Consider the following 15,656-nt stretch of genomic DNA (forward strand, 5'->3'; position numbering starts at 1 on the left):
CTGTTGGCAAAGTAATGTCTCTGCTTTTTAATATGCTGTCTAGGTTGGTCATAGTTTTTCTTCCAAGGAGCAAGCGTTTTTAAATTTCATGGCTGCAGTCACCATCTGAAGTGATTTTGGAGCCCGAAACAATAAAGTTTGTCACAATTTCCATTTTTTCCCCATCTATTTGCCATGAAGTTATGGGACCAGATGTCATGATCTTACATTTCTGAATGTTGAGCTTTAAGCCAACTTTTTCACTCTCCTCTTTCACTTTCATCAAGAGACTCTTCAGTTCTTCTTCATTTTTCTGCCATAAGGGTGGTGTCATCTGCATATCTGAGGTTATTGATTTTTCTCCCGTCAATCTTGATTCCAGCGTGTGCTTCTTACAGTCCAGCATTTCTCATGATGTATTAGCATATAAATTAAATAAGCAGGGTGACAATATTCAGCCTTGACGTACTCCTTTCCTGATTTGGAACCAGTCTGTTGTTCCATGTCCGGTTCTAACTGTTGCTTCTTGACCTTCATTTGGATTTCTCAGGAGGCAGGTAAGGTGGACTGGTATTCCCATCTCTTTCAGAATTTTCCACAGTTTGTTGTAAACCACACAGTCAAAGGATTTGGTGTAGTCAATAAAGCAGAAATAGATGTTTTTCTGGAACTCTCTTGTTTTTTGATGATCCAGGGGATGTTGGCAATTTGATCTCTGGTTCCTCTGCCTTTTCTAAATCCAGCCTGAACATCTCACGTTCACGGCTCACGTACTGTTGAAGCCTGGCTTGGAGAATTTAGAGCATTACTTTGCAAGCGTGTGAAATGAGTGCAATTGTGCGGTAGTTTGAACATTCTTTGGCATTGCTTTTCCTTGGGATTGGAATGAAAACTGATCTCTTCCAGTCCTGTGGCCACTGCTGAGTTTTCCAAATTAGATGGCATATGTAGTGTAGCACTTAACAGCATCATCTTTTAGGATCTGAAAAAGCTCAGCTGGAATACCATCGCCTCCCCTAGCTTTGTTCATAGTGATGCTTCCTAAGGCCCATTGGACTTTGCATTCCAGGATGTCTGGCTCTAGTTGAATGATCATACCATAGTGGTTATCTGGGTCATGAAGATCTTTTTTGTATAGCTCTTCTGTGTATTCTTGCCACCTTTTCTTAATATCTTCTGCTTTTTATTAACTTCATCAACAAATTTTATTTGGAGTTCCCTGGGGTTCAGATAGTAAAGAATCAGTCTGCCAATGCAGGAGACCTGGGTTCAGATCGGGGAGATCCTCCGGGGAAGGGAATGGCAGCCCACTCCAGTATTCTTGCCTGGAGAATTCCATGGCCAGAGGAGCCTGGCAGGCTACAATCAATGGGGTTGCAAAGAGTTGGGCATGACTAAGTGACTAACACACACACAGGCACTTTCTAGGAGTAGAGTACATGGCTATGAACAGAGATAAGGACCTTATCCTCACCTTTCATCCTGTAATTCCTGTTTCTTCTGCTGTAATTCTTTACAAAGTTTGGTCTTCTCTTCACATTCTTCCTTAAGTTCCCTAACCTGTGTTTTATAGAGGGTCTAAATAGAAAAACAGAATAGAAACATGTATCATCATTGTTACAAATATTCAAAAGCTATCCAGACAAAAAGTTCAGTTGAGCACTACCTAATAGGCTCATAAAACTGAGTAATGCTGAGTCCATGAGCAAAGTGATAGTTCAATGAGCTTTTCTATTTTCTGGTAATCAACCCAATTAACTAATAAAACTTCAGCTAATAATTTACAAGTGTGATTTTCAACTGGATAGCCTAGTGAAATTTCTCATTAAATGTCATATTGGTAGGATGAAGAGGCAAAGAAAAATATTATCAATTTATTCAAGAAAATTTTGCTGGCTTAAAAATCAATGAAACAGAGGTGACAGTTACCATTTCACATTTTAAAACTCAAAAAAGGGCAAATGTTAAAATGACAATCTTATTTCTTTCATTATACAAATATATTCTTCCTCAAAAATCAATGCTTTTTGAAATGAACATCATATGGTGCGGGTTATGTGCTACAACTACTTTTTTTTTGAAATGATAATGAATTTTCTGTTAGACTATCTATAGTCTCTTGCCCCGGTATTCCTTTTACAGGTGTGTGGTATAAAACATTCATCCAAAATTCTCTCTGGGGTTTGCTATAAGAATTTAAATAATTAGTCTCCTGGCAAAAAAAATTTTTACTAATTCTACAAATACAATTATTTTCAAAGTAATATATCTGGACTTACTGAGAAATACTGTTCTGCTTCAAGCTGATCCTGGAGCTCTTTCATTTGTCCATCTGCATCTTGACGTTCTCTGTGGGGACATTGGTTAGACACATATTAAGCCAGCAACTCTTGAAATGTGGTCTAGGAAACCTCTGGGAGTACCTAAGACCCTTCCAGAAAATCCACGAGGTAGAATTATTTTCATAATACTAAGAATCATGGCTATTTTTAAAGCTTTAATTCTTTCCATGTATATACATTTTCATGAGGCTGTATGACATCTGAGGATTTTATTATTCCAACAGCTAATGAAACGTGTGCATGTATGCTCCTGTGTTTTTAAATTTTCTCAGTTTCAATTTTTAACACAATAAACAACATTAGATAAAATTCAAATAAACAAAAACTCTTTGGGGCTCTCAATAATTTTTTTAAGAGTGTAAGGGATTCTGAGACCCCAAATAGTGCTATATTAAATTAATAACACTGAATTATATTCTCAGACATGCATTGTGATCAGTGATTTATGCCAACCAAGTAGTAGAATTAAAGAGCACCTGAAAATCGATTATCTTAGAATGAATGAAGAAATGACTGGGAGGGGCCCTGCAGGGAGGTTAAGAGTACAGGTTTTTATATCTAAATGTAAATAGTAACTGTGGAGATTTCTGGTGGCTCAGTGGTAAAGAATCCACCGGTAATACAGGAGATGCAAGTTCGATCCCTGGGTTGGAAAGATCCCCTGGAGAAGGAAATGGCAACCCACTCCAGTTATTCTTGCCTGGAAAATCCCATGGACAGAGGAGCCTGGTGGGCTACAGCCCCTGGGTCGCAAAAGAGTTGGACACAACTTAGCAAACAAAGAGCAACAAAACGGTAACTGCACAGATTTGAACACTTTGTAAAAATTCAGAGTTCTACATTTATCATTTGTGTACTTTTTCTATATATATCTTAATCTTCAGTAAAGAAAAAAGTTAAATAAAAAACAAACCTAGTAACACTTTTAAGATGTTGGAATGAAATAATAAGTCTAATAAGGCTTATTGACTTAATAAGGTTTAATGAAATAATAAGGGTTGTCAAAAAAACAAAATCATATATATATATATTATAGTTATTTCAAGTCAAAGCTAAGAAGAAAGAAAACAAGTTGGAGAATAATACATGATACAATTAAAAAACAAAAAACAACAACAAAAAAATTCTACAAAAACTCAACCCTGTAAATAATATAGTACAGATGTACAGGTATAGGCACAGAAAAAGGTATGGAAGGATATATTAAGATTATTAAGATATATTACTTCTGGAGAGATTAACCATGTCTGTATTCATAAAGGAGACCTTATATTTGTTTTCTCTTTTTCTTTTAATATAGTTCTAAATATTTTAAAGTGAGAAAATATTTTACTACCAGTTGGATATTTTAAAAATGTATATAGGTGGACCTCCCTGGCAGTTCAGTGATTAAGACTCCAAACCTCCACTGCAGGGGGCACGGGTTCTACTCCTAGTCAGGAAACTGAGATCCCACAGGCTGTGTGGTCAAATAAATTTGTAAATAAAAGTGTATAAAGCAAGAAAACTTCAGGGAGATTAAATTATTTAATCACAGTGCCTTCAATTTCAATTTAATATTACTTAGAGAACTTTTATCCTTAATTTAATATAATCTGATCACTTTGTTTACTCACTGGTCCTTCAACTTCTGGATAAATAGGAAATTATCACCAAATGTCACTTCACTGTGTCAATTCTGTATTTTATTATTAAAAAAAGTATGATTCTTATTTCTCTGAGCCAAAGATGTGAAAGATGCTAATAACATATGAAAGAGCAAGTTTTAAAAATTTTAAATTATCACTAGCTAGGCTCACTTGCAGCAAACTCCAGTGTAATATTAATATCATGATCTTTTTGAAGAGCTACTGTTCATTATATCTAACTTTTAAATCCCAACATTTATTAGGTATTTAACAAAAGCTATTTTTCAGAAAGTAATTATATAAATATGCACATGGTTACAGTTAGATAATACAGACTAGCACAGAAAAAATTACGAAAGGTCACAGTCTCCTTATCCATAACCATCCATGGGACAATCCTATTTTCCTAGAGGAAATCACTTTGTTTCATTTCTGTTTATTGTTCTTTTGTTGTTCCCACCACATCTCAGCTTATTCCTTGACATACATTTTAATTATTTACTAATTCCCTACTGCCATATGTGAGAATTTAGCTCTTACCACCCCTAACCTCTCCCCAACCCCTAACACAGTTATATCACTGGTCTAAGTGACATAATCAGACCATTCATTTCCTATTGCATGAACCACAAACCACAACCTCCCCAGCTGGAGATAAGAACTGCAACAACTCCATTCTCTTTTGTTTTTGAGATTTCATAAGAACATGTCTAAATGTGAGTCTTTTCTTAAGTATCTTTGCTGGCCTTTTCAATATAAAGACTTCTTTTCCAATTATGAGAAATTCTTTTCTATTATTTCTTTAGTAACTTCCTTCCCTAAGATTCTCTGGAATTCCTTGTCTGGTGCTAGAACTCTTGGAATAAGCTGGTGTGTGTCTTAGCTTTTAGCTTTTCTCTCATATATTCTATGTCATTTCTTCTTGTTCTATATTTTGTGAAATTAAAAAAAATTTTTTTTCTTCAAACTCTTCTAATAAATTTACATTGGCAATAATTTTTAACCTTCAAGAGCTCCTTCCTGTCTTTCCTTTTTATGTCAGGTTCATGTTTAATGGAAGTGGTATTTCCTAGAATCTTTGATCAGTACTAATTATACTACTAATGACTAAATGGGGCATATTTTAACAGTATATTTACTATATGCCTTAATTAAAAGTATTTTAACAATGTTTTCTAAGTAAATTAAATATTGCAGTAGAGAAAGGGTGTTGCTCAGTCGTGTCTGGCTCTTTGTGACCCCCAAGGACTACAGCCCTCCAGGCTCCTCTGTCCATGGAATTCTCCAGGCAAAAATACTGGAGTGGATTGCCATTTCCTTCTCTAGGGGATCTTCCTGACTCAGGGATATAGCACAAGAGTGTATCCTAAAATATGATTTAAAAATTTATATGGTGTTTGCTTAACAGTCAAACATTTCCAAGTCCCAGAAACTAAAGGAACAAACAAAAGACACTTCTGTTTGTGAGACAGTCCTGAGGAGGAATCTTAAGAGTGTAGGGTGCAAACCCCAGACCTTTTCTTCTTCAGCGCAAACAATATACCATTATATCATAATGTGGCAGTAGAAAAATTGTTGGGGAAGTAAATAAAATCTTTTTGAAGGACAACAGTGGCACTCAACACATCACTTAAACAGAAAGAGAAAAATGTAGTCAAGAAAATAAAGGCATCAAAAGAAAACTCCCAGGTAAGTAAAAATTAAGATAACTTACATGGAGATAGCTCTGTATATTAGTAAGTCTTTGTTTCAAACAATTAACTTACTTTCGAAGTTCAGCATTCTGTTTTTCCAAGCTCATTTTCATTTCTAGGAGATGATTATTCTCTTGCTTTAACTGCTTTTCTGACATTTTTAGTGTGTTAACTTGCTGTGTTTGCATCTTCAAGTCATTTTGTGTAAGGCAGCGCTTCTGAGTTTCCTGTTCTATTTTTAATGTCAAGTTTCTAACCTAAAAAATAGTGTTATTGGTATGTAAGCAAATTATTTTGATTTTCTCATCAATGATGCTGGCAGTAAATATAACGACATAAAACAGATATTTTCCCCCCTTTAACAATTAATTCATTTCATAGTATTTTTTGGATTTTTCCATAATAATATATTTTTAAAATAAAATTAGTCTTCAAAGAAATTTTAATTATGATTCATTTGGTGTATCATCCAGATCTTGTACAATTAAAAAATTACAGAATATTATTTTACAAGAAAAAATTTTAATCGTAAAACCATCATTGAACGTCTACAAATAAACCTAGTTTATTATTAATTAATTAAATAGTTCATTATACAGTAAGCTGCACACTTACATCCTCATTTAGCACATCCTTCTGTTTGAGGAGTTCATTTATTTTCTGCTGTGACTGTTTGAGGTCACAGTCTAATATAGAGCATCTTTTCTCAGCCTCCAGCAACAAGTTCTCTACTTTCTGTTTTAAAGTTCTTTCCTCCGAGAGCTTTTTCTCCATTTCTATTGCCACAAAAATAGACATGATCATGAACCAAACAAAAAAAGCATATCAAATACATGACACAGTGCTAATAAATAAAAATTGCAATAAATGATGCTGCCCCAAAATTTTTTTTAATTTCCAATTTAACATTTTCATTACTCCTCTTAATACAACTGAAATATCAACAATTTTATGCTTAAAAATTAAGTGTTATATTTGCAGGGTATAAAAATCTACCACACTCTGCAATATTACATTCATTTTAATGAAAGCAGAATAATTCTGCCTTTATCACTTACCAAAGTTATATTAGGTAAAATTTAAACATTATGAACTTTCAGTTTTTAATGAACTAGCTTCAAAAGTGTGGAAAAATGAAATGCTTTTCATATACTACTAAAAACAGCTAGCATTTCTAGGTACTTTTCATGTATCAATGCACCTGTTTTTCACAACCAAATATAGGAACTGTCCCTTTACAGGAAACTAGGCATAAAAGGGTAAGTAACTAGACAAGATCACATAGCTAGTAATTCACTGGTAAGCCATATTCTTACTCAAAGGAAGCAATGACACGCAGTAGAGAGATCAAAGGTTTTATACCATATTTGAGTACCATCTACAAAATTTAAGTTGTGTGCAATCATGCAAAATATGAAAGTCATCTGTATGTTAGAGTTGTGAAGAGAAATTTGAAAAAAAGACAGTTGTTACTATGCTAAATTGGTTCATTTTCAACAGTTCTGAGAACAACCTATAAACAAATGTACTCATTTTATAAACTAATCACTGGAACATGGATCTAGAGAACAGAAAGGGGCATGAGTGAACTCACTGAGATGAGGAAAATATAGATTGTCTATCTTGTCTTGGGTGGTGATTACATGTGTGTTACAAATGTGAAAAATGTTTGCATTTTATAGCACCTAAATTACGATCTCAAAAGAAATTCAACTCTTGTCCCACTTTCTTCTTACCAGGTATTTCTAAATATAGCACTCATTTCATCTTTTATCATCTAAAATCAATGTCTTAAACTAAACTGCTTCTGACCAAAAAAAACCCTCCAATTTTAACTACATTCAATAATTAAAAGGCTATTTTTTTGCTAAGTTATTAATAAATGTTATGGTTTAATATGAAATGAAATTTCTGTCTAAGAGTTTTACAAATCTTTGACACGAATACTTTATTGATTTCTTTTGGAATTTCAAAGCCATCATGTATAAACAGTCAGTGTGGAAAACAAGATATAATCTAAATGACAATTCCAAGATAAAAGGCTTGGTTTGTGGAAAAGTTAACTTTGTTATCTTACCTTACACTCATTAGCTTTGTGTGACTCTGACTAAATACAGCTAGTATCTTCATCAAGCTAGATTTCAAAATATTCAGTGAACTTACACAAACTTCAGGAAAGAATTTCCTAACATGAGCTGGTGAAATGTCAAGCTATTTATAAAAAGAGTATATCCCCCAAATCTGAACAGATATATCTAGAACTTCATACTTTATATGCCTGCCACTATTGATACCACTGAAATATTCATCTCTCTGATCTAAAAATGTGGTTGAGCAATTTTGTGTTTGAGCCTTACTATCCTAGAAATGGTCATGGCCTTAAAGGGAGAAAAAAAAAAAAAAAAATATATATATATATGTAAAGTTTTCCTAATAGTTTTTAAAAATATTTTCTAAAATCAGAATTGAATACAGAATCAATTCTGTAAAATATTGCTGAAAATCCTCTTATGAAAATGCATACCTTTCATGGCTTCTGATTTAGCTTCTTCAATGGATTCATAAATCTTGTTTTTATCTGCAAGCCGTGCTTTTGTAGCCTTATGTTCAGTTTCTTCTTGTTCTAAACTTTGCTGTATAACTTTTAGTTGGTATGTCATATCTATTTCCATGTTGTTCTTTTCCTATTAAAGATTTAAACAGCAGCCATCAACAAAACAGACTGGCTCACAATTTCAAAAATTTCTTTACAGGCTTACTAACAATGTTTAACACATTCCCTCCGATCTTCAGACTTTCTGTAAAAGTACCCTATGTGCTGTTTCACTTGTTTGCTTCCCAATATACTTATCTCCCATATCTCCACTACTGTTTTGAGATCTTCACTGTGATTGCTTGAGCTCAATAAAGTGATGAATGATACCTCAATTATCAAATTCAACAAACTCTTTCAGTCATTTTTCATTTGAACTCACTGTTGCCCTTGAGACTATTTCCTTGATATACTTGACTTCACTTGGCTCTCCCCATCCTTCTCTCATCTTCTCTGCTGTGTGTGAAGTTTTCTTCCAGCCACCTCTTAAATATTGGGTGTTCTCTGCAGGTAGCATTCTTTAGCCATGATGCTTCTCCTCTTTCTGTGTTATTTCTCAAATTTTAAAAACATACCTAACATCTTCCTTGCTAGATCTTTAGGGGGGAAAAAAAATACAGGATCCCCTACTACTCATCTTTATTTTCCACATGGAAAACATATTTTAAGTTGAGAACCATTAATAGAAGTTAATTTTCTATATATCCTCAAAAGATTTTCTAAATCTTTGTTTCCTATAGTTTATATCATAAATACAGACTTTTTTTTCAATAATGAAAATAATTTTTTTCAAACTACACAATCTATCAACAGAGTAGTTTACTCTGCTTTGAAAAACCACAGATCTAAGCAATCTCCTTCCAGATGGGTTCTTTCATTCGCATAGTTTGAGCTACTTCAACATCAGTGACGATCAAATATTTCTAGCTGCTACTACCATAGCTTACTTCTCTGTAGACATCCTAATTTGGTTGTTTCACCAGCACCTCAAGACTAAAATGGATGTATCATTGTCTCCTCTACTTCTCCTTTATTCTTTATTAATTAAAGACACCACTACTATAGATTTTTGTCACAAACTAGGAACTCAAAACTCATTCTTAAGTACTAGTCACATGCTACATTTAATCAATCAATCACTAAGTGTTCCCAAATACTCCTCCTTCAAATATTTCTCAGATTCATTCCTATTTTCCATCCTTTGAACTACTGTACTAGTTAAGTCTCCATTATCTAAGTTACTTTATCTGAAAAAGCCTCTGATTATAACCTACCTCATCTTGTCCTCCTCAAACCTAGTTTTCACATGGTACATAATGTTATCTTAAATGAATCACTAATAAAATCACCCAACTTAAAAGCCCTTCAGTGGTTAGTCCATTTCTTAGAGCAAATAAGTTGCTTAATAGAGTATTCAACATCTTGCATGGCCTATTTTAGCCTGATGTCTATTTTTGTAAAACTTCATTAGATCATAGCCATGCCTATTCCCTTTACTGAAGCAGAGACCATATGGCCTGTAAAATTTAAAATATTCACTGTCCCGCCCTTAAAAGAGTAAAATTTCTTGACCTTCACTCTTTACTCTAGAAATACTGAATAGCTTATCCGTAAACACACTGACTGAGTTTTTTATTTTCTGTCTTCTGTGCCTTCACTCATGATGTCCTTCCCCGCTCGTAGTGCACCTTTACTTTGTCAGCCAATGCTGCCCTGTCAGATTAGCGGTTCATTCTGTGTACCCAAGATACCCTGCCCATACCTCTATCATTCTACTCACCACACTGCAATAGAATTATCTGTGTACTTTACTTTTACTTTAGAAATTACTTACTAGATGTGAGGTTGTTAAGGGCAAGAACTGCATCCTGATATTTCTACCACATTCGATACACTAAATACTTAAATGAATGAAAACAAAATATTATCTACACAGAGCCTATAAATTATCCCTGCTTATAGCACTTTTTGGTAAACTTCTACATGAAAACTCATGATAATTTTACATCATTTTGAAGATATAATGTACATCAAAATCTGCATTTTCCTAAGATGTCTAGGGAGAAGCATCCTCATAACACACCTTAGGACAGTCCTCCCTTCATAAGCAACTAACATGCTAAGGGCTGCTTGTATGGTGTTATGGTAAGCCTTAAAGTGTATATCCTCAATGTATGTAACAATATAAAAAAGTACATGAGTGCTGGAAATATCTGTTACTAATTTTCTTTATTTTAGAATAAATTTTTCAACTCGAAACTCTACAGCCATTTTCTTACAGGAATATAAAACTTAACAGGTTTTACCTTTTCCAAATCAGTAAATCTCTCCTGCAGTTGTCTCTTCTCCAGCTCTACTTTTGCTAATAAGATTTTACCATTCTTTACATCTTCTTCTAGGCCAGATATTCTACCTAAAATTGCAACATTTTAAAAAACAATAAATTCATATACAATACAAATTAAATTTAGAGTAAAAAATTCAGAATTCACCTCATACCTTAGAGCTGTTATTTATGAGCAGAAATTTTATAATTGTTGGTATAGTGCTTCAGAGTTAATTCAACTGGAATCCAATCTACTGCTTCCAGAAATGACTTGTTATTTAAAATACTTCATACTACTTGAAAGTAAATCCTTCATTCAGAAAACTTTATAACAATGTATTTATAACATCCTAACTTTATAGAACAGAGTAGTATATCCATACACTTACTACTCCAGCACATTATCCACCATCTAAGGTTATTTCCAAATCACAGATCTTTAAGATAAACTTAAGTGCAGTCTCCACTTTATTTTAATACCTTGTAAATCATTAATAATCTCTGATCCATGGGTTCGGTCCCTCCTTTCAGATTCTAGAACTGACTGAAGATTGATAAATTCCTTTTCAAGTTTTAACTTGGCAGTCTCCAGCAGGCAATTTTTGTCTTGTAGATCTCTATTGTTAGATTCCAGTTGCTGAATCTGTTTTGAACTTTCTGCCTGTGTTTTCCTTAACCGGGCTGCAGTATCAGATTCTGTTCGCAGCAAAGCATTGGTTTCATCCAGCTGTTAATTCAATTCAAAACCAAACAAAAAACAAACAAATAAACACAGCCATATATGATGAAAATACTTCAATTTATTACCCCATTGCAGACTATTTAAAATAAGAAAAACCCTAAAAATATCTTTCAAATGATTTCCTTTTTGTAACATTACCAATTAAAACAAATGCTAACAGTCATAAATAAAATTCAAAATCCTTATTATAAATAAATTGGGATCAACCTACTTGTCTCTGGAGTTGATTCACTTTCTCAGTGGATATCTGAGAGTTCTGATTTCTTTTTTTCAAATCTTCAAGCTGATCTTTTAAACTGTTAACTATGATAAAAAGCATTTAACTAGTAAGCTTCAACACAACACACACATACAAAGTTCTTTTCTTAGTAAGTATTTAGTATTCTACACTACAAACCATCATTCTCCAAATTTCGCTTCTTGTCTGCTTCATGATCAGCTTTCCGCTGATATTCTGCATTTTTGTGCTGAAGAAGTGCCTTTTCTCTTTCTAATTGTCTTAATGTTGATTCCACATTTTTCCTTAAGGTAATCTGAAATAATGCTTGAAGTTATTATCGAAGGAAAGTATGTATAAAAATCAAATGAAAATAAAAAATACTTCAGTTACATCAAACAGATAGAAGAAACCTTTAAAAAAGCTAATAACTAATAAAAGCTATTTTGTTAAAATTACAAATGGTTTCCATATTTTTATTTTTTTTAATTTTTTAAATTTTTTTGCTTGTTCATTAAGTTTACTATTGTCTTATCTGAAAAATCTTGATAGAAAATTGTGGTTTGGTTTAACTCTTGGCAGCTCGTTCCTGAGCTCTAAGGAAGCTTGCCTTCTTCTGAGCTACCCAATCTTTCTTCTGGGCAAGTGACATTTTGGGACGGTTCCACCTCTTCTTTTTAACTTCTTTCTTAGGCTTCTTCTCATACACTGGATTCTCTCGTATTGCAGCATGAGCTTTCTTATACATCTCCTCCATCATGTCTGGAGTTACGCTGTTCTTCATGCACTGAGAGATTTGTTTTTGTAAGCATCTTCATCTTCTTCAATCAGGTAATGCATGTAGTCTGCAATGTTCTATCCCATGATGTGCTTTTGGCGCACCTCAGTATTGAATCCTTTGCTTTCTGAATCATAACCATGGAACCGTTTGGTACTGTGAAGGATCGACAGCTCCCTTTAGGGCCCCAAAACTTTATTCTCATTAGTAGTTCTGGCAAGTCCTGCATCCAAGTAACAGGTGAAGGCACCAGGTTGACCATCAATACTTTCCACATTGTATTCATCTCCAGTCACTTTGACTTGGCCTTCATAAATTTTGTCCATACCAAACCTATTAAGAAGCCTGCGGGCCAACAGCAGGCCCATACAATAGCTGCAGCATAATTTGTCAGGCCAACCTTCACACAATATTTTGGGAGTTCGTGAGCATAAGCTGCACAAACTATCATATCTCCTTCTATACGGGCATAAGCAATCTGACAAATGATACCTCTGTTCGTTACATGAACAATCATTCTGTATTTAGGTGTGTTGTACTTATTTTTATCTTGAATTTACCAATCGTTTCCGAGCGTAGTAGTCAGTTTTGCCCTCTCGCCTTCTGAATTTCACTTGGTATCTCTTGAAGTAGGCCTTGTTCTTGACAACTTTCACAAACCCCATCCTGTGGGACAGAACCCCAATTCCGCGGCTTGCCACAGAGCTGCAGAACCAGCACGGCTCCGGGGGGAGAAAGCGGTTTCCATATTTTTAAAATAGCATATTATTCTTAAATAATCAAGATCATAAGTATTTTGTTTACTACTGTAAGCCAAAATCTCTGTAACATTTCATCACCTTTGAATCACCTTTACTTAATATAAACTACAGGTCTGAATAATAAAAAAAATTGTCAATTTCTATTTTTCAGCTATGTCATTAATATGACAAACTATTTTTCCTTGAAATATCTACACATACTAAATTAATTCATTGCAAAACCACAACAAAATGAAGCCTATTATCACAGTTTACTCTATAATCTTGGTCCTGTCCACCAATGCTACAACATATATTTTACTATATAACAAGATTTGTGTTAGTATGGTATTGAGTGAACTCTATAGGTAATTCAGGCATCAAAACTTTTTACGAACAAAAATGTTAATAAAAGCATAGAGAAACTTTACCTCTTCTTCTAGTTCCTTTGCCACTTTCTCTAGGCGAGTATTAACAGATCTGAAGAATTTCAAAGGCAATAGTAAATAAAATAATTCTTACAATAAAGACATTTGCCATAAATTGCAAAATAATCATAGAATTACTTTGTATCTCTCTTTAGTAAAATGTTTAAATTTACATTTTAAAATATAACATTCAATTATCCACAGAACATACTTGCACTTCTGTTCTAGTTCCTCTTTGGCTTGTATCTCAGTGCTAAGGTGTTCTTCTAATGTGTACAGTTTTTTCTGAATCTGTCAGAAAATAAAAAACTGTAATTACAAAGTGTGATCACATTTAAAAGGCGAGAGGTCTAAAGAAAACAATGATAATCTTCTCCTTTCTTTCAACTTTAATACAGGTACTGTATTTGTACCTTCTTAATGTGATTTTTATTGACAGAAAAAAATCCTCCATCTCTTGCTTTATATCACAGCACATATATGAACACACTATATGAACATAAAAATGAGAAGCTCCAATTTTGATAGAATTCTTCTATGATAGCAAGTTTCTCATTCATTATAAATAAATAAATTTAAAAAAAATTGAAATCCTTCACTGTTCTTTTGTAGATTATTTATATGAAAATATTGTCACCGTTTGTGCTAATAAGATAAAGATAAAAGGTCTACATCTGAAACAAATATTTGGAATATTTGACTGAATATGCTCAAAAATATATTACTTTTCTTAGAAATAAGAATAAACTTCCTTTCAATTTTCTCAAAGAAAGCATGCAGATAGCCAACAGATCTAACAAAATATGTTCAGCATCATTAATTATTAGGGAAATGAATGAAAACCACAACGAAGTATCACCTTACACATTAGGATGAATATCATCAAAAAGACAAAAATATCAAATATTGGAGCGCATATAGAGAAAAGGGAACTTTCATGTACTGTTGATGGGAATGTAAACTGGTATAGTCAGTATGGAAAAGAATACAAAGATTCTTCAAAAGATAAGGGTAGAATTACCATATAAACCAGCTATTCCACTTATGGGTATTTATCTGAAGAATATGAAAACACTAATTCAAAAAGATATATGCACCCAAGATATAGAAACAACCTAAGTATCCACTGGAAGATAAATGGATGAATAAGATGTGATATATACCTACAGATTGGGAACCACTTGGCCATAAAAAAGGGAAAAAAGTGAAATCTAGCTATTTGCAACATGGATGAACCTTGAGGGTATTAGAATGCAAGTCAGAAAGTGAAAGACAAAAATCATATGGTATCATTCATATGGAAACAAACCAAAAAAAGGGAAAAAATAAACAAAACAAAAGCAAAAGACAGAACAGACTGGTCATTACCAGAGGAAAAGGGGCTGGGGTAGATGAAATAAGTGAATGGGGTCAACTGTATGGTGATGGTTGATTATTATACTCTTAATGATCACTTTGCAATGAGCACAGAAGTAAAATCATAATGTTGTATCCTTGAAACTTATATAATGTTACATATCAATTTCAAAATGTTACATATCAGTATCAAAAGTGAAAGGCAAAGGAGAAAAGGAAAGATGTATCTATCTGAATGCAGAGTTCCAAAGAATAGCAAGGAGAAACAAGAAAGCCTTCCTAAGTGATCAATGCAAATAAACAGAGGAAAACAACAGAATGGGAAAGACTAGAGATCTCCTCAAGAAAATCAGAGATTCCAAGGGAACATTTCATGCAAAGATGGGCACAATAAAGGGCAGAAATGGTATGGACCTAAAAGAAGCAGAAGATATTAAGAGGTGGCAAGAATACTCAGAAGAACTGTACAAAAAAGATCTTCATGACCCAGATAACCACGATGGTATGATCACTCACCTAGAGCCAGAGAGACATCCTTGGATGTGAAGTCAAGTGGGCCTTAGGAAGCATCACTACAAACAAAGCTAGTGGAGGTGATGGAATTCCAGTTAGGCTATTTCAAATCCTAAAAGATGATGCTGTGAAAGCACTGCACTCAATATGCCAGCAAATTTGGGAAATTCAGCAGTGGCCACAGGACTGGAAAAGGTCAGTTTTCATTCCAATCCCAAAGAAAGGCAATGCCAAAGAAGGTTCAAACTACTGCACACTGCACTCATCTCACACGCTAGCAAAGTAATGCTCAAAATTCTCCAAGCCAGGCTTGAACAGTA

The 15,656-nt window shown here is 33.8% G+C and overlaps 1 protein-coding gene and 1 pseudogene across 2 annotated transcripts in view; both read right to left on the minus strand.

Moving 5' to 3' along the window:
- ROCK2 (Rho associated coiled-coil containing protein kinase 2) overlaps window positions 1–15,656 on the minus strand; it is a 128,299-nt gene that overhangs the window by 23,405 nt on the left and 89,238 nt on the right. For both annotated transcript variants that reach the window (XM_065928594.1, XM_065928593.1), the window contains 11 exons: window positions 13,679–13,758; window positions 13,471–13,519; window positions 11,702–11,837; window positions 11,516–11,607; window positions 11,043–11,289; window positions 10,543–10,649; window positions 8,168–8,327; window positions 6,259–6,419; window positions 5,716–5,900; window positions 2,259–2,328; window positions 1,454–1,557 (listed from right to left, as the gene is read on the minus strand). In XM_065928594.1, coding sequence (XP_065784666.1) covers window positions 1,454–1,557; window positions 2,259–2,328; window positions 5,716–5,900; window positions 6,259–6,419; window positions 8,168–8,327; window positions 10,543–10,649; window positions 11,043–11,289; window positions 11,516–11,607; window positions 11,702–11,837; window positions 13,471–13,519; window positions 13,679–13,758 — 1,391 coding nt within the window. The remainder of the gene's footprint in view (window positions 1–1,453; window positions 1,558–2,258; window positions 2,329–5,715; window positions 5,901–6,258; window positions 6,420–8,167; window positions 8,328–10,542; window positions 10,650–11,042; window positions 11,290–11,515; window positions 11,608–11,701; window positions 11,838–13,470; window positions 13,520–13,678; window positions 13,759–15,656) is intronic.
- On the minus strand, window positions 11,862–13,433 carry LOC136163841 (large ribosomal subunit protein uL18 pseudogene; annotated as a pseudogene).

This window comes from Muntiacus reevesi, chromosome 3 (genome assembly GCF_963930625.1).
Source record: "Muntiacus reevesi chromosome 3, mMunRee1.1, whole genome shotgun sequence".
Classification (NCBI taxonomy): Eukaryota; Metazoa; Chordata; class Mammalia; order Artiodactyla; family Cervidae; genus Muntiacus; species Muntiacus reevesi.